General features: G+C 35.0%; 3 protein-coding genes and 1 long non-coding RNA gene across 4 annotated transcripts; 3 read left to right on the top strand and 1 right to left on the bottom strand.

Moving 5' to 3' along the window:
- The first annotated feature begins 3,870 nt into the window (after window positions 1-3,870).
- LOC144547639 (uncharacterized) lies at window positions 3,871-4,573 on the top strand. Its single transcript, XM_078296326.1, has 2 exons — window positions 3,871-4,154; window positions 4,262-4,573. The coding sequence occupies exons 1-2, from the start codon at window positions 3,912-3,914 to the stop codon at window positions 4,385-4,387; spliced, it is 369 nt and encodes a 122-aa protein (XP_078152452.1). The 5' UTR covers window positions 3,871-3,911; the 3' UTR covers window positions 4,388-4,573.
- Window positions 4,574-4,844: 271 nt separating this feature from the next.
- LOC144547653 (uncharacterized) lies at window positions 4,845-5,880 on the bottom strand. Its single transcript, XR_013509126.1, has 2 exons — window positions 5,379-5,880; window positions 4,845-5,199 (listed from the first exon to the last, which is right to left on the bottom strand). It is a non-coding gene; the product is annotated as an uncharacterized LOC144547653 (long non-coding RNA).
- Window positions 5,881-8,253: 2,373 nt separating this feature from the next.
- On the top strand, window positions 8,254-13,777 carry LOC144547502 (uncharacterized). The gene is made up of 10 exons (XM_078296168.1): window positions 8,254-8,541; window positions 8,849-8,976; window positions 9,070-9,155; window positions 9,263-9,348; window positions 9,450-9,653; window positions 11,559-11,749; window positions 11,845-12,003; window positions 12,133-12,213; window positions 12,405-12,459; window positions 13,369-13,777. The coding sequence occupies exons 1-10, from the start codon at window positions 8,431-8,433 to the stop codon at window positions 13,519-13,521; spliced, it is 1,254 nt and encodes a 417-aa protein (XP_078152294.1). The 5' UTR covers window positions 8,254-8,430; the 3' UTR covers window positions 13,522-13,777.
- A 3,107-nt stretch (window positions 13,778-16,884) lies between these two features.
- On the top strand, window positions 16,885-17,636 carry LOC144547629 (uncharacterized protein At1g15400-like). The gene has a single exon (XM_078296316.1). The coding sequence runs from the start codon at window positions 17,065-17,067 to the stop codon at window positions 17,404-17,406; it is 342 nt and encodes a 113-aa protein (XP_078152442.1). The 5' UTR covers window positions 16,885-17,064; the 3' UTR covers window positions 17,407-17,636.
- Window positions 17,637-19,108: the final 1,472 nt, after the last annotated feature.

Genomic DNA, 19,108 nt, shown 5'->3' with positions numbered 1-19,108 from the left:
TTTTGAGTGGTATATATGAAATTCTCCCATTATAATTCGTATTACTAGCACGGCAAACAAATACCCATATACATAGGTAATCCATGCATTGCATAACTAACTCATTTAAATAAAGTCCATATATATAGTTGAGCTCGTGATTAATGACTTATAAATAGTGTCCATGCATTTAATGAACTGCATGGATGCGCAATTAAACCTCTTTGGGTGGGTTAAGAAAATATCAGTAAATAACTAAATATGGTATTCATTCAAATATATCCATACGGCTCATACAAAAAAATATCATTTGCACGTGATTTATTTAATAATGTAATTGTATTACAAAAAATATCATTTGCACGTGATTTATTTAATAATGTAATTGTATTTAGTTATTCCTGCTAGTAATTTTAAAATTTTAAATTCTAGTAGCGAATGAAGTATAAACAATATATAAACCGTATTTCTAAAACCCTACACGCCTACGGCTAGTGTGGGAAAAATGGCATGGCGGAGCCAGCTCCGTCACGGAATGGCACGGTTATGGTACGGAACGATACGGCACGTATTATCAGAGCCGGTCCTGAAGTTTTTGGGGCCCGGGGAGGGAGAAAATTTTGGACCCTTTATATATACAATTTTTTTATGAAACCATATGTCTATTAAGTTATTTTTGTATTTTTAAAGTCCAAACAGTCGATCCGAACCGTTCAATATGATATTCATATTAGAAGGTGCTTGGAGACCAAATTTTATATTTTTTTGGATTTTTTTTACTATTTTTTAAGATAGGTAGAAAATCCATTGATTCAGAAGATTCTGAACCATAAAAAACAATGATTTTCTACCTACCTTAAAAATAGTAAAAAAAATATAAAATTTGGTCTCCGAGCACGTTTTAATATGGATATTATGTTGAACGGTTTGAATCGACTATTTAGACTTTTAAAATGCAAAAACGACTTAGAAGCATATGGTGTTAAAGTATTTATGGAAGCGATTAGCCGGTCTAATTTTTATAAAAAAATCATACTTATTTATAGAAAAATTTTGAGCCATTTATACATATTTTTGGGCCTTAATATTTTATTTATTTTTAATATATACAATTTTTTTTTATATATACACAAACATTTTTATTTTTTGGGGCCCCTTGAATCTTGAGGCCCGGGGCGGTCGCCCTGGCTGCCCAGCACCAGGGCCGGCCATGCGTATTATTATTCCGTGCTGTGACTCGCGTGACACGTGCCGCGACCATTCCTTGACATTTTTGGTCACAGCACGTAATCACGCGAGTCACGTGTAATTAGGACCGTTAGGTCTTAATCAAATGGTGAATCTTGAAGAAACTAACTTAAATTATGAACAAATAGTTAAACGTGAGAAATGTGACCAGTTATGTTTGGACACGGCACGTAAATAGTCACGGCATGACTCGCTTGCCATAACCACCCCTTGACATTTTGGTCACAGTACGATACGGCACGGCACGAGACCAAAATCACAGCGTGTTAGTCACGGCACATCACGCATGTTTTTTCCACTCTACCTACGGCCTATTAGCGCGCAAATAGCAGTAGCCAGTACTACTCGATCCACTAGTCACTACCGAACGAGCTGTTACCGATCGAGTCACTGACGAATACCAAGCGGGCCACGAGCCAAAGCCTACTATATAGTTTGCTGGTCTAACAAAAAAATATTAAAGCCCATATATACACGCTGAAGATAAGCCTACTAAATAGATTGGTAACAAATAAGGAGACTAAGCTCAATCCCATTTATCCAATATATATATATATATAAAAACCCACAATGAATCTGATAATATCCAGCCCAATAAAAGCCCGGTTATGATTTTGCGCCTACGTTGTATTATAACAGTCCATATTTAATGTACTTTTCTGGCCTGTAAAAAAAAGTAATGATATCCAGCTTCTCCTAAAGTAAAGGATCATTTTATGTGGGCAGCGAATCGTCTGCTCACAGGTCGGCAGGATTTTCCTGCTAACCGTCAGATGGAAGGTGGACCAATAGATAGTGGCCACGTCAGCAACCCTTCACCTGTCCTCTTCCTATACTGTCGCTCTCTTCCCATCCTCTTCGATCACTTTTCTTTTTTTGGAAAAACTATTTCATTGTCTAGGGGCACTGCATATCCTAGGAATAGTATCCTCTGCGGAGTTATTCCGTGCGGAACTTTTAATTTTATCCGTTCGTTTCGAATCGGACGAAACATATCAGATTTTGCCCGAATTAAAAAAAAAAAATTCTCAAAATTTGCGGAGTTTTTAATCGGATCCGTCCGATCCGAAATGAACGGAACAAATTAAAAGCTCTGCACAACTCCACACGGAACGACTCCACAGAGGATACCCTTTCGCATATCCTAACGAGTAAACCGTAGAAGACTACGCCTACGGGCTTTCAATAAAAAAAAAACTGTAGAAGATTTACATGTGAATTTTTCTTCTTCCCATCCTCTGTAGAACACTCTAATAATCTAATTATTTACAATTTTTTTTTTGTCTCATCCTATTCATTTTTTGTTTACCTACAAAACAGTGAATAATTGGAGTTACAAAATATTGGATATGAATATTTGTTCAATATGTTTTAAGATATACATATGAATAAAGGAAGTTTTAGAAGAAGAATTTATTATCTTGAAGAACACTTTTTATTTTAATCTTTTGATTTCAATATTTTGTAAATTCTTGAAAAATGAAAGACAAAAGAATTTCATTAATATAACTAAAGTTCAAACATCTAAGTTTCGGGAGCAGTGCATGTCCGATGGACATCGGACCCAAATTAATTTGATGTCCGTTCGGAACCAATTGATTATTTCACAATCAACATGCGCTTGATCAACACGGATATTGAAATAGTGTACACACATATTGAAGCAGTGTGCACAAATTGTGAATCAATCAGACGGTTTGAACAACAATTTCAACAATTAGTACTGCAATTTCTTTTAATAATTTCATATTTTAAAATTTATTTTTATTGAGCTACATTTTATGGACAAAATATATTGATTATAGTGATAATTAAGGAGCAACATGAACACAAAAAATTTCAAGTCTGAAAAATACTTTTTCTTTTTTCTTTTTCTTGTCTCTTTGTCTGTTATCAGATTATCACAAATAAGAAGATAATCACCACCCCAGACTTTAATATAATTATTATTATATTCAAGTTTTTAGAAATAATTTTTTTTTTCAATATTTTCGTTAAAAACTATAACAACATTAAAGAATTGATCGAAGACTTTTTATTTTTATAATTGAATTCACAATAAACAAATATCTAATGCTAGCTGACCTGTGATATGAACCCAACAGCATTAGATATTTTTTTCATCAAAATATCCAATCCTGTTGGTACATATCACGGGTCAGAAGGAAAATCCTGCCCACCTGCTTGCAGGTGATGCGATGCTGCATACAAGGACTGAACAAGCCACATGCCGACTTCATACTGGCTCAATTTACCAACACCAATTACGTGCTGATAAGGTAATAACTGAGCAAGCCAATTGCCGACTTTCTACTGGTTTAATATAATAATAATTTCGCATCTTTCTCGGTATTACTATTAGCAGTGGCATTCTAGGGGTACACGTACTCCTATACGTGTCAAGAAGTTACGAGTCACAATACACGCGTCGTGTCGCTTACCTATATCACTTTAATCTATAAATAGTTGTATCGGACCAGCTTGCGAAAACACAAATCATAAGAGCTTACTTACACAGTTAAACTGATAAACAAGCAAAAGAAGGGGGAAAAAAAAAAAAACTAGATCGACCAAAATGGCATCAAACCAGGTAATATTTTCACCGTCTACAATAATAAATTTCAATGCAGCACTCGGTTATGATTAATTAGTTGGTAATTAACGAATTAGAAAATTTTCAACCAATGCAGGAGAAAACTGGAAACATGATAGATGTGACAAAGGAGAAGGCTTTTGAGGTGAAGGACAGGGCTTTTGACGCCGCTCAGGCCGCCAAGGAGCAGGCCCAGGGGGGGACTGACAAGACTGGCAGCTTCCTTGGCGAGAAGACCGAAGCTGCAAAGCAGAAGGCTTGTGAGACAACACAATCTACCAAAGAATCCACAGATGCCGGTAAGGAGAAGACCGGCGGCGGAATTTTACAACAGGTAAAATCAATCAATTAATTGATAGCCACTAATTACTTGTACCCTGAATGACCCAATTAATGGCTGATTTAATATGATAATGTGTTTTGGTTTTGGGTTGATTGTAGGCGGGGGAGCAGGTGAAGAATGCGGGGGAGCAGGTGAAGAATGCGGCGTTCGGGGCAAAGGATGCGGTGGTAAACACACTTGGTATGGGAGATAATAAAAGCAATGACAAAGGAGAGAAAAACTGAGTACTAGCTTCATTAATTACTTGAGCAATGCATGTTCTGTTATATTGTGTTGTTGTTGTGTTAGACTGTTAGATCTTTGTTGGTACGAAGCAGATTCAGATCTTTGTTGTGTTGTTGCCTTTTGTAATTGAATCTGTGTTACCGTTGATATTGGAATGAATAAATGTGATTTTAGTTTGTTTATAATCGCATGGCAGCTTTTGTCCAATTGTGGAGATGTTTCAACTCTTGTTCGTTTAACAAGATTTTGTGGTGTTTTAATATTTTGATGTTTAAATTGCAATCAATTGTTTGTAATTTTAATTCGAGCTAGCATAATTTTTTTCATGATTTGTATCTTTATATCACTGATTTAATTCTCACTGATATTAGTTAAATAAAGTTATTGCATGCATATAAATAAATTAATTGGAAATTGAAGGAGGTATCATAGTTATTTTATTTTTTTTTGATAAAAGGCACTAACGCCCAGTTTCATTAGATCAACGAAACCATTACATACTAAAAGTAAGATGTTTGTAGGTTAATCCTTAGAGAGAAGGGAACACTTGACCTTCTCTCTCTGCTACGATAAGTTCATGGCACAAAAACATGCAGCTGAATATAACCAAAATTGCTGCACTACATAATAGACTACTAACAGGAAAGCTAAAGGGATCACTAATTATGGCTATCAGAGTCTTCACGGTGGTAGGAGATGCTCTCCTCTTCTCCTGGCAGAATCATGCGCAAAGGGACAACATCTATAATGTCTTCATCAGGGATCCATCGCCGCGCCTCTTCTTGCACTGTTGGTTTAGTTCTTTTACCACCTGTCCAATACAAAAGTAAAAAAATTATCAGATAAAGTATACTTTTTTGCGGTTTTAGGTTGGTACTTTTTAAAAACAATTTCATTTCGGTGTTTCCATAAAGTCCAACACACTGCACTAAAAAGAAGCAAAAAAGCAAGTTGTGGATGTTTAGGTAAGGAGAAAGCAAACGCTAACACCTCATGGAAGGAATTCCAATTGGTGTAATAAAATTGGTGGCATCCTAACCAAAACCATATTTGTTTAGCCACGGGGCATTGGAGGAAGAGATGTTTAACAGTTTCCTCTTGAGGGCAGAAAGAGCAAGTGTTGTCTCCCTCCCATCCTTTCTTCCTTAGATTCGATTTAGAAAGTATTTTATTTTGAAATGTCAACCACATAAAAATTCTAATTTTGGGTGGTAAGGGTAGATTCCACCATATCATGGTATGTGCAGGTGCAATACCCCTGAAATTAAGAAAGTTGTATAATGATTTCACACTAAAGGTTCCTTTTGTATCCCATCTCCATGCCAGTTGATCAACTGAGTGGGTAAAGGATATTTGGCTGAGCAAGAACAACAGGCCGTTCCATTCCGACAATTCAATTCCGTCTAGAATATCTTGGAAGATGACATTATGCCCTTGAGAGTGTATCACATCTGTAAGTAAGATATCTTGATTAATACATTTCAAATAGAGTTGGGGAAATTGGGAGGCCAAGCCACACGTGCCATACCAAATATCTCTCCAGAACTTCACTATGGAAGTTCTTCCAGCAGTATAAGTCACACTACATGCTCCCAGAGATTCCATTTTAACTATGGAAGCCCAAAAAGGGGACGGTTTTGTATTACTTTGGTCAATGTAGAGGTATCATAGTTATTATAGTTTCATTATGATTTCTGAGACATATATGTTTGGATGTAGCGAGAATAGCGGGAACAGCAAAAACAGTGCTATTCCGATCCATTCAAATATACTCAGGAACAGTGAGAATAGCGCTGTTCTCACCATTCCTACAAAAACATGGAATAACAAACTACTCTTTCAAATGTTCAATCGCTGTTCTCACTATTCTAAATGTTCAATCCAAATAACATTCCGAATAGCTTTGAGTTAGCGATATTCTTAAACAGTAGCTATTCTAACTATTATTAACCTACTATTCTTAACAGTAGCTATTCTAGCTATTCTCTAGTGCATCCAAATCCAAATTCAACTTAAAAGCAAACAAAAAGAAGCAACACGAACAATAATCAATACGTCAGCATGGTGTGTATTATGTTGAATAGAATGTTGTTAAAAACATTTATCCGTAGTTATAGTACTACTTTTACCTTTGTTGAAAAGAGGAGATCCATGTTTAAACCGAGAACAAAGGATTTTGATATTTGTTTTTTCGCTTGATCTTCTCCTTAAATTCAAAATTCAAAATCCAAAATCCAAAATCCAAAATTGATGAATAATATATTCATATATGGTCTATTGTAGTTTGGGAGGGGGCAAGATTGCTTCCTTTCAAAATAAAAATAATGGAAAAAAGCTTCAACAAAGATACATGATGCATACGAACTCCTTTTTATGACGTACAAAAATAAATAAATTACATATATGAAAATTTGAATATATGAGACTACGTATACAAAAATAAATAAATAAAATATTTGAAATTTTAAATATATGAGATTGTTTAAATAAATAAATGAGATTTTAAATATATAAAATTGCGCACTTATGAACGAAAATAATATAGATGCTGGCAATTCGTTCTCTTTTTTGTAAATAATGCAGTTGCAATTTTTTATATTTAATTTATACTACATGTCAATATGCTATAATAAAAATTTCAAAAGGATGAAGAATCAGTTTATAGTTGTGGCAACGATTGTGAATGAATTCGTAATCCAGATCATCGTAGAGGTGTCAATGGGTACGATACGGGTATTGTGGAAGTATTTTCATATCTATACCCACTAAGAATTGATCTTATCCATACTCTATCCATACTTGTTAAGAATTTACTTTACTCTACCCTGTCCATACCGATTAAGATTAGCGGATAACGAAACGGTAGTGGGTGAATAACAAAGAATATACATATAATAGTTTTATCATTTTTACAATTAAACTATCAAAACTTATTATGTCATACATATGCAATCACAATTACTAATATATAATATTAAAATACAAATCTGCAATCAATTCTAAGTAATAATTTTTTATGAAGTAAAACAAATCAAAATCACAAATAACTCTTCTAACAAATTCAATTCGTTAACTAAATAACAAAATATTTAAATAAAAAATTAACATGTTTAGCATAATATTATTCTTACAATAATATGCATATATTTTCTCATGATGTAATTCATGGGCGGATCTAAAGCCATTCAAAAGGTGGCAAAGCTACCCCTATAATTTTAAAATTTTAGTTATATATACTATTATTTAATTAAATTTTATTTTTTAGAACATTTTATATAGTCCAGTCCCCTCATAAATTATCACATGTTTACTTGTAGTCTAGTGGTAAGAGTTTATTGATTGTGGAGAGCTTGGGTTCTATTTCCACTAGTTATAATTTGTGTTTTTTTTATTTTTAGTCTCATCTATCAAGATTTTATAGTTCCGTTTCTGATGTGATTTATTTTATATAATTATTCATTACTCAACGGATATGAAATAATATTTATCTGTATCAATATTTGTTTATCTAACGAAATTTTTATTTTTTACTCATACTCATATCTAATAAACTAACAAAAAAAATTAATCTTATCCATATCTGTCTTATCGAATGCGATACGGATAGGGTACAGGTATCATTGAGACGAACGGCCAAGAACAATACTATCTTCCGTGAGTGAATTTCAAATCCGGACAAAAAGTTCTTTATCTAATCCCCAAAATGTCGGCAGCATGAACGTTTTCAATTTCGATTACTGTAAGACTGGTGTTATGTACAAGGGGCCGGAAATAGAAAAAAGCCCAATTAGGGGCGGAGTCCAAACCCAACCTGGCCTGATTTACGATCACTCGGAAGAAACTGGTCCCACACTTAGACCGGGCCTCGCTTTCTTTGTTCACACTTTGCTCAGAGAAAAACGACTTGCAAATCCCAACCTCGATCTCTACTCCACCTCGGCGCCTTCCCTTTTTCTTACAGCTTCCTCCGCTCCGGGGAAGGTCGGAGAAGGTAGAGATAGATAAGACTAGTGGGAGAGAGATAGAGAAGTGAGGAGCGGAGATGTCTCTGACGATGGTAAAGATGACTGAGGAGGTATGGCTGACCTGCGTGGCTCACTCTCTGAGCACCGAGAGCGAGGAGATCATGGGTGTTCTCCTCGGCGATATCCAGGTACTCTATTCCTCCGCATCCTGCGGTCCATCCCCTTTCTCAAGCTTCCTAATTTCTCCTCACTTTACCTAATCTAATCTCAACTTAATCCTGTGTTAAATCCCTTCAATTTATAGTCTCTAGATAAGGCATCTTTTTGTATAATTGTATTGTGCTATTGGATCGAGTAGAAGTACTGATACTGGCCTCAGTACTCTGCTATCATGTCATATACGAGCTTGCTCTAGTAGTTGACGAGATGTTATTTAATTGAGTATTGAATGCATTTTGTATGATTCTGAGAAATTGGTTTCTTTGGTGGTTGCAGAAGTCAAGTGGAGGGAATGTGGTGGCAATGATATGGGGAGCATTGCCACAGATGCGCTCTGACAGACGTAAGGATAGAGTTGAGACCAATCCCGAGTTGCTTACTGCTGCCACTGAATATGCTGATATATCCTTTCTTTATATTTCTTAATCTTTATAATTTTTTTATGAGAAGGGTAGGTATGTATACAAGTTTGTACTTGACCTGTTTTGTTAGCACATTATGTCAAAGGCAATCGGGAAGACAACTAGGGTGATTGGATGGTACCACTCTCATCCTCACATAACAGTTCTGCCATCCCACGTTGGTAAGTTAACCTACTTAAAAAAACCTAGCATTTCAATTCCACCTTTGCTTTATAAGTTAAATATATAGATATATTCGAGCCTGAAATCCGATGAATTTCTTATGCAGATGTGCGCACACAGGCGATGTATCAACTACTTGATCAAGGTTTCATCGGGCTGATCTTTTCATGTTTCAACGAAGATGCTCAGAAGGTATGAATTCCCTCGAAACCTCAAACCTGATGAGTCGAATAAAAAGGGTAAATACCACCTACTTTAACTTGTCATAACTTTATGGTTGATGATGGCGATAGGCAGGAAGAATACAAGTAATAGCATTCCAATCGCTCGACAAAAAGCAACAGCTGCTGCTGCAGCAGCAGAGGGAGATGCCATTGGCCATAGAGGTGCCTTCTTCCCCTTCATCTTCTTCAACCTTGCGCTCTGCTGATAACATGATCACTGAGAGCGCTGAGCATGACTCCGCTGACTCTTCCCGTCCCGCAAAAACTAGCAAGGTACTTTTTTTTTTCTTTTATTTGTTGCTATTTGCAAGATATGGTGGACTATATATATATATATGTATATATATATTTTTTTTTCATATTTGCTGAAAAGCAATGGTTTTGTAAGTTGCAGTCCTGTCGGTTACTTCTTTTAACTTTTTGTGTAACTGTATTGGCTGATGCACTTTTTGCAAAAGACTGCTAAAGCTGACTACAAAAGAATTGAAAAGGGCTTTATTTAATGAGTTCTCTTCAATTTTCGACAAATCTGCCTGTTAATTGGGGAAATTCGAAGGAAACTGTAACTTAAGGAAATACTAGTAGCAGCACATTTTTTGGTCATCCTGAATAAGAAATAATAAATGATTCAATGTTAATCATGTGAACAAGGAGCATTGCGCAATTACCACATTTAGTTTCAAGTACAAATTGGTCATCTTGTACCCCCCAACTCCAATACTACGGAGAAGTAAGAAAGTTTGAGCTTTTTATTTCTCAATTTCAGGCTGTTCCTTCAAATGCTTTAACTTTCAAGTCTTGTGTTGCTTTGGCCCGTTTTGCTAGTCATTTTGTACTTTCATCTTTCATAGATAAGGAGTTTAAACACATTATAATTATGTACTAGGAAAATTTGTATACAAAGTTTGAACTATGCACATATATTTAGTATTATCTCAACTTTTATGAATGAAAGCTTCAACAAAATTTATGCAATACATGTTTTAAATATTTAAAAAAACTTCATCCAAATTTTAATTTTCAAATTACACTCTATTTTTTCAAAGTCCAAACAATCGATCCAAACCGTTCAATATGATGGATATATTAAAATGTGCTTGTAGATCAAATTTTACATTTTTTCAAATTTGTTTACTATTTATCAAGTATTTTACAAAATCGTGGTTATCAGACCATTGAATTTTTGTACCCGTCTTAAAAAATTCAAAAAAAATGTAAAATTTGATCTACAAGCACATTTTAATATTTCCATCATGTTGAACGGTTTGGATTGACTATTTGGATTTTGAAAATGTAGTGTGTAATCCGGTGTCACCAAAAAAGGGTGTAATTCGATCCCTCCTCATATATATATAGAGAGAGAGAGAGAGAGAGATGGGCTACGGTGAGTTGTGAAGTAAAACGCGTTTCTACTTCACGCAATATCTTCATTTTCAAAGTTCAAAACGTCGATCCGAACCGTTAGATGTGATTTCCATATTGAAATGTGCTTGGAGACCAAATTTTACATTTTTTGGAATTTTTTTACTATTTATTAAGCTGCTTTGAAAATCTGAAAATCCGGTTGAACAGTAAAAACAGTAAAAATTTCTGTACCGCCGGATCGGCATTTTTCAAAGTGGCTTAATAAATAGTAAAATAATTCCAAAAAATGTAAAATTTGGTCTCCAAGCAAATTTCAATATGGAGAACAAGATGAATGGTTTGGATCGACGTTTTGAACTTTAAAATCGCAAAATATGAGTGTGTAGTAAAATAGTCGCTTTACTTCGCAACTCACCGTAGCTTATCTCTCTCTCTCTCTATATATATATATGTATATCAAAGGTTTAAATAGCGTTTATCGCGTCATAGCGGACTGGTTAAAAAAACAGCGCTATGCTCAAATAGCGCGGAATTGCGCGCTATAGCGCTGATAGCGCCATAGCTTCTATGGTTTGAAAACGAAACGCTATAGCAGTGCTATAGCGTGCTATTTAGAACCTTGATATATATATACACACACACACGGAATTATTTAATCAATATAGCACAAGTGATAACAAATTTTCTCTATTAGATTTTTTATAAATTCAATTGCATAATCCTTATTTTTTCTATTAGATAGCAAAAGGGCTTTCTTGTGCAAGAACTCTTTTATTATCCTATTCCATCCTTTAAAGCAACTGAGATACACAGGCTGCTGCTGGATCGGGATCTAGATACTCTGGTGTGGAGTTCTACATGCATTCTGATAATCCCATTCCCAACACCAGCAACTCTCTCTACAATAATGGCATCACCGACTTGATTCCACTTGCTGAAATGTCTGATGGGGACATGAATGCGAGCATGCAGGAAGCATTGCACCTTTCTAGCTTGGAAGCGAGGTACAAATGAGTATTTCTTTTTCTATGTTTCTGTTATATATTGGTGCAGATGTCTTGAATCTTTTTTTTGGAAATTGTTTGTAATTATTTAATAGTGGAGCGGATTATGTAAGAAAAGAGATACCTCTCCAAGTACTTCCAACGAGTTATTTGTTGACTCTTGAATCTCCATTGGCTTCCTTTGTCAAGTTACAACATGTTCTGTATGACGAGGAGCGCTCTTCTTACAATCAAGCTTTGCAACACAATTTACGGTACATTTAATATACTTATGTGCCTTGTTCTCTTTTATTCTTTGATTTTTTTTTTCAATAATTTTTTCTCCCTTCCCTATTAATATTCACTTCTTGATAGCTTATTGTACTGTATTTATTTGTTCCTAGTGATGGAAAAGTGCACCCGCTTACATATGTTCATCACTCATCTACCTACCATGCATCTCTTTGCAAATTAATGGAAATTTGGTGAGCATTCAACTATTTCAATATCTTTTGCACTGTTATGTAATGTCAGCTTGTTCCATTCTTGAGTTTCGGAGTTGCTAAGAGAAGAGAATAAAGGGAAAGAACTAGTGTTTTCAGGTTTTACATATTTTAACGTTCAACTGACCTATTTTCTTTTGTTGATGTTCTCTCTTTTCTGGAACTTTCTGTAGCTTAAGCCCTGCAATAACTGTTCTCCAGGACCGACTCATGCAAAATGAAATTCGGGTAATTGTATTCTAATTTTTTCTATTGTCTCTATGGGGGTTCAGGCTATGGCAACCAAATTATTTGGAACCCAATTTAAAGTCAAAACTGTAAATGTATCATAAGATTGGAGTGGTTTTTGTGGATTGTGAATTTCAAAGTTAAGTTCAAATTCAAAGTTCAAACTCAAAGATTTGAATTTTCTGTCAGCTTGACTGGATTCAAATTCAAAGTTCAAATTAATTTATCCAGAAAAGGTCAGAACTATATTAATGATTTTTTCATTCATTCTACAACATTGTTGCCTTTTTGCTGTTATTTTATTCTGCCAGAATATCAGGAGTTCCTATATTGACCATTTTTGTAGACTGCATATGCTTTTTTTTGGAGAAGACAATTATGTTATGGAGAAGTACATGCACAGTGTATTGATGCAAAATAGCCATTTTCTTAAATAGAATCTGCTTCTCTTTCTCTTTAAAAAATTGGAAGGCAAAGAAGGGTAAAAATGATATAATATAGTTTCAAACTTTGATCCTACCCTCCATTCGTTCAGAACTACCTGTCCAGATTTTAAATTGTTATGATCCGATAGTCATATCACCTTTGTGGAAAATAAATCTTGAAAAAGAGAGAATTTTTGGCTCTATATGTTTGTAGCACCAATTGAGGACAAGCCTGTTTAATAAATCCACCTTTAATTTCCAGGCTCGGTCAAATAGGAAATTGGACTTCTTTTTGTGTTTGGGGTGATACTTCCAAATTTCTTTTGAAATGAATTCCAGATCTTGAGTGCTGGCAACTAGCAGATATTATGGGTGTTTTGTACCTATACAGATTAAAGCAGCTGTTCTTGCCCTTTTTCTTTTCTATATGGAGAAATTTAGTTTCTAGTTGGACTAACAAATAATAATGAATTATGGTTGCTAGATGGGAATGCTAAAAGAGGAGGCAAAGACACTAGAAGCCGAGGCTAAGAGCAGAGGTATTGACCCCACCAAAACTGAATCTCCCCGTCGGTCGCCACATCCAACCCAGGGTGTTAGCCCCAGAGCCTCTAACATCCGAAAAAAGCCATCTTAGTTTATTCAAATTGAAGTTTTGCTTTTAAGTCTTGGGATTGTGAGATTTGTGATGATAAGGTTAAGTGAAGTTGTAAATAGCGACATTTTGTTGCCTTCTATCAGCAATGGCATCATGTTGTGCGATTGTGAAGCATATATTTGTTTATAGGCATGTCCATTGACTTGCTTTTGCAATTTGATTTTGCAACTTCGACGTCTGGAAAACGGTGAATTTAAAATGCTAATCCAGTGGTTTTTAATAAGAAGAGCTTGCTGCATGCTGAACAAGTCTGCCATAGAACTTGTGTGTTCGTACTTGCAATATAATTTGAAGTTTGAATGTTAGCCCGAGTAATAATTTAAGAGAAGTGATAATCGTACCTCTGTACTCCAAGCCTTATCTGCACCCTAGAAAATGTATTATTCTTTTAAAAAAATATTTATACTTAATTATAAACTATATGTAGGACTTCTACATAATATATGTACGTATTTTTGAACGGACTATTTGTAAGTTGAAATTATATGAAAATATAGATGAGTAGATCTAGGGCGTTCTTAAGTTCATCAATTTTTTTGGTGAACTCAAGTTTAAAATTTATCGAATTGTCTTTAGATGATAAATTTGAATCGTTGAAACCCGTTTACTTTATGAGTGATGCGTCTACGTGTTAAAAAATTTAATTTTGAAATTAATTTTGCATAGTGTCAAGTGGTCAAAAAATTTCAAAAAAAGAATGCATTAAAATTGATTTATTAATCTTCTAATTTTGACTATTTGACTTTATACTAAATTAATTTGAATGTTTAAAATTTTCACATATAGACACATTACTCGAAAGGTAGGCAGATTTTAACTGTTCAAATTCGTTATTATTAGATGCAGGTTTTAACTACCGCATTCCGCATATGCAGTATACAGACGCATACGCGAATTTTTATGCGGACTTATATATGCGAATTTTAAAATAATAATTTATATATGAGGAGGGTTCAAATGCCTCCATGTTTTTGTGCCTCCATCATGCCTCCATCTCTCTCCATCATTTTCAAAGTTCAAACAGTCGATCCGAACCGCTCAACCTAATCTCCATACTAAAATATGTTTGGAGACCAAATTTTATATTTTTAGGAATTTTTTTACTATTTTTTTAGATAGGTAAAAAAAATACTGTTTTTAGATGGTTCAGATTTACTGATTTTGTACCTATCTAAGAAAATAGTAAAATAATTCCTAAAAATATAAAATTTGGTCTCCAAACATATTTTAGTATGGAGGTTAGGTTGAGCGGTTCGAATCGACTGTTTGAACTTTGAAAATGATGGAAAGAGATGGAGACATGATGGAGGCACAAAAACATGGAGGCATTTGAACCCTCCTCTTTATATATATATATATATATATATATATAGAGTTAGGCTGGGGTGCTATGGATAGCATAGTGGCCTCTATGCTACGGCTCAATATTCGAGTTTTCAAAATCCAAACGGTCGATCCGAACCGTTCATCTTATTCTCCATATTAATATCTGCTTGGAGACCAAATTTTACATTTTTCTGAATTTTTTTACTATTTATTAAGTATTTTACAAAATTGTTGATCCAACGGTGGCTGCACAAAACAGTAAAACCGTTGGATTAGCGATTTTCAAAGTGGATTAATAAATAGTAAAAAAATTCAGAAAATTATAAAATTTGGTCTCCAATCAGATATTAATATGGAGAATAAGATGAACGGTTCGGATCGACCGTTTGGATTTTGAAAACTCGAATATTGAGCCGTAGCATAGAGGCCACTATGCTATCCATAGCACCCCAGCCTAACTCTATATATATATACAAGTATGCGGCAATATGCAGTAATATGCGGTGATATTTGATATAATACAAATAAGTATGCGGTAATATGCAACTGAATATGCAGTAATAATATGTAGCTGAATATGTGTAATAATATGTAGCCGAATATGTATATACGAAACTGCATATATTGACTACATATAAATTTCTATACGGATTAACAACTAAATATGCATATGCAGCCGCATATGGACTGTATTTTATTACACGGGCTATAACTGTGTTTGAGCACTCAACAGTGCGTTTACATTTTGTTTACGACGTCCCCGTAAATTAGACGCACAAAGTCAAATAAAGTTGTGGCCACATTCAATCACTAGATGTAGATCTGCGACTTTACTATTTCTTTTAGGCGCTAAGTAGCTTGAGAAAAACGTACCATCCGTGACTAATATAGTATAATTTTATTTCGTATCATCTGTTGTGATTAAGTTAATTTTTCATGTAATGTGTTGTGTTGTAATTAAAATATTAAGAAGTGATTATGACATACGAATGGTCATGCCACGTGAGTTATACCGTGCTTAAAAGTGCTGGGACATAACTCAGGTGACAATTTGATTATAATTTATATTAATTTATTCAAGATTCACTATTTAATTAAGATCTAACGGTCCTAATTATACATAACTCATGTGACCACGCGTTGTATTGTGACTAAATCTTTCGCGTGACGTGCCGTGTCAAATTTTCTAAAGATGATCACATCACGCGAATAGTTACAATACAGAACATACAAATCACGACACATAACCGATACACGTACCGTACCATTTTATGACGGAACTGGCTCCGTCGTGTTATTTTTCCCACTCTAGTGGTAAGAGTCATAGGAGACATGAATTCGTATCCTCTCCATTAACTTAGACTTTGAATTAATGCAGAATAAATCCGGACCGTCCGATCTATATTGCCACGAATATTACCTTAACTCAGATCCTGATCCGACAGCCGAGATGCATTAACTCGAAGTTTGAGTTAATGCAGAGGATACGGATTCCATAGGCATTCCATACAACAAATCACTAGACGTAGATTTGCGAAACTTTTCGGACCAGATAACATATGTGAAGTTGTGAACAGGGTTTTTTTTTTTTTAATTTACTGATAGAAACACGAGGGACAAACTGAAAAAAATTCTCATCATACTATGTCAGTTCTGACTCCTGGGGCCTGGCCAACAAAAGTTGACCGTTTTTGTTCAAAATGCTCTTGACTTCTTCTCTGGCTCCCATGGTATGGACATCAAAATTGATCAACCAATTTTATTGTGCTTTTCTCAAAATGAAAATTTATAATATCTCTTATTTAATTTATGCATAGCTTATGTATGCGGGTCCCATGTTCCACCGAGTTTAAGAAGTCTCTAGACTATGCTCCAGGAGCATCCAAAATGTAGATCATTTGAAGACCACCCCGAGATGTCTCACCATCAGCTTCCTCCTGTTCAATTTATGTACACCAGATCTCTTTTAAATTTTAATCAATTAGGCGGATAAGATTAAATATTAAGGAGATCTTCCTTGAAAGTCCCTCTCTCGTTTTGGTAGGAATACCAAACCAGAAATCAAAGCGCGTTCTCCCCTGTTCCTCCCTTGTTCTGCTTCTCTCTGCTTCCGAGTGAACCATTTATACAATAAAACAGAAGAGAAAAGAAAAGAAGATAAAAGGAGATTCGAAGGGGTAACAGGAGAAGGGGCACATGGAAGCGTTACAAAGGTCGAGCACGACGTTTAGGAGGTCAGGTTCGTCAGGATTAGTATGGGAAGACAGGCTTGCACCAGGTGCAGGAGGCAGAGGAGCTGGAGGAGAGATGGATGAAGCAGATAAGAAAATCAACAGAGGAGAGGAGGAAGGAGTCGGGCGATTGAGGCGTAGTCGATCTCATGGTGGCGGCGGCGGCGGCAGTGCTGTTGTATATAGAACGGGTCATGTATCTCCAGCTTTAGACCCGCCTTCTCCTAGAGTCTCGGTTTGCGGCTTCTGTTCCTTTTTTGCCAAGAGTCCTACTGCCTCCAAGCATCCCAATACTCGCCGCCGCTAGACTCCTTCCTCCTATAATTCTCTTTCCTTTAGATGCTCTGTTCTGCTCTATCTATCCTATGTATAAAATTAGAGGCTGAATCAGTTTCATTTACTGGTTATTCTGCAAATCAGTTTAAACAGTTCAAAGACTTCAATCCCCTCCTTTCTTTTTTGTGCTACAGCATGTTTTTTTTTTTCTTTTTTTTTTGGTACTAGTCTTGATTGGCTCCGGTTTTCTATTTGTATCCATGATCACATCCTGTAATTATGCTATTAGATCGTGGTTTGATGAGCCTTTTTTCCTTTCTTTTTTTTTTTTTTTTTTTTTTTTTTCTCTCTATTTGAAAGAAGAAAGAAATGGTTGGAATATGCTTGTGTTCCTTGTCCTACTTGAATACGTAATGTTGTTCATAAAAAAGAAAAAGAAAAAAGAATACGTAATGTTGTGTGGTTAATTAACCGTTCTAACAGTGACTTGTGGAAGGCATGCAGTAATTCACTGCTAGTTTTCCAAATTGCGGTGACTTACCATAACGAAACAAATGTAAACATGGAAAAGAATAGAATTATGAAAACGATTGCAATTGATGTATATTTGGAGGGGTCGATCGATCCAATGATCCAATCCAATTATCCAACCCCCAAGTTGTCTAACATTTTTTTTTTTTCCTCAAAAAAAAAAAAAATGTTAGACAACTTGTTTGCTAGCTTATGTGTACTTAGAAAGCGAAGGCTTTTGACTGTTAGGAAATGGGAACACAAATGGAAACACAGGAATTTTGTCCATCGTTTTGAACTCTAGTCCCCCTTCTTACCCCTGCTCGCCGTCACCTACAGCCGCTCTCAGCTTCATCTCCTTGCAGTCTTGCACGTCTATGTCCCAGCGTCCCCTCTCCTTGCCGCTTGCATTCCCCCCCGGCCCCGACTGTTCTAAATTGGTTGAATTAGTTTCCAGTCTGATTTGATTCAGTGCATTCTCAGCTGACGAGTGACTGTTTTTGTTCAGTCGATTCAGTTCTCAGTTTGGTTTGGATTCAATGCCTGATCGGTTGTAGTATGTGTACAGAGAAAATCATCACTAGGCTCCTATCACTCTAATCAAGCAAGGATGATCAATTTGCGTCCACATGATTCATATATACCCTGTGCGTTTTTGTTTTAATTAATTGTGTATTTTTCACATACACTAATTATCTAATCTTATGTAACAACTACTTTGTAACTTCAATAAAACTGTGTACGAGTTTTCAAAAAACAAAATGGAAATATCAAAATTTGTGATGAGTTAATTAGCTCCAATTCAGATGCTAATATTTGGTGCATACTCGACACAGATGCTAGCTAGTAGCCTCAACAATTAATTTGTTGCTTACTATTTAATTTTTTAGTATTGAATGATCATATTATCTTTAAGAAATTTATCTAAATAAGTATAACATGATTAGAATCTCTTTGATAAATTTATTCTTACTAATTTAATTATAAAATGATCAGAATATCTTTTACGAATTACAATCCAGGTTTTAATGTAAAGTTACAACATGATCATAATATTTTTTCATGTATCCAAAGTAGTTTTATCAATTTTAATTATTTACAAAACTGTCTCTTTCCTTGAAATATAATAAAAATAAAAAACCAAAAACCAAAAAATAAAATAATAAAGTTTTCATGCATTATGAATATTTAATCTAGTACCTAAATCTACATAAAATAAAATA

The sequence above is a fragment of the Carex rostrata genome, chromosome 31, assembly GCF_964058835.1.
Source record: "Carex rostrata chromosome 31, lpCarRost1.2, whole genome shotgun sequence".
NCBI classification, from domain to species: Eukaryota; Viridiplantae; Streptophyta; class Magnoliopsida; order Poales; family Cyperaceae; genus Carex; species Carex rostrata.
The sequence above is the reverse complement of the archived record's forward strand: the minus strand, read 5'-3'. Positions and strand labels throughout refer to the sequence as shown.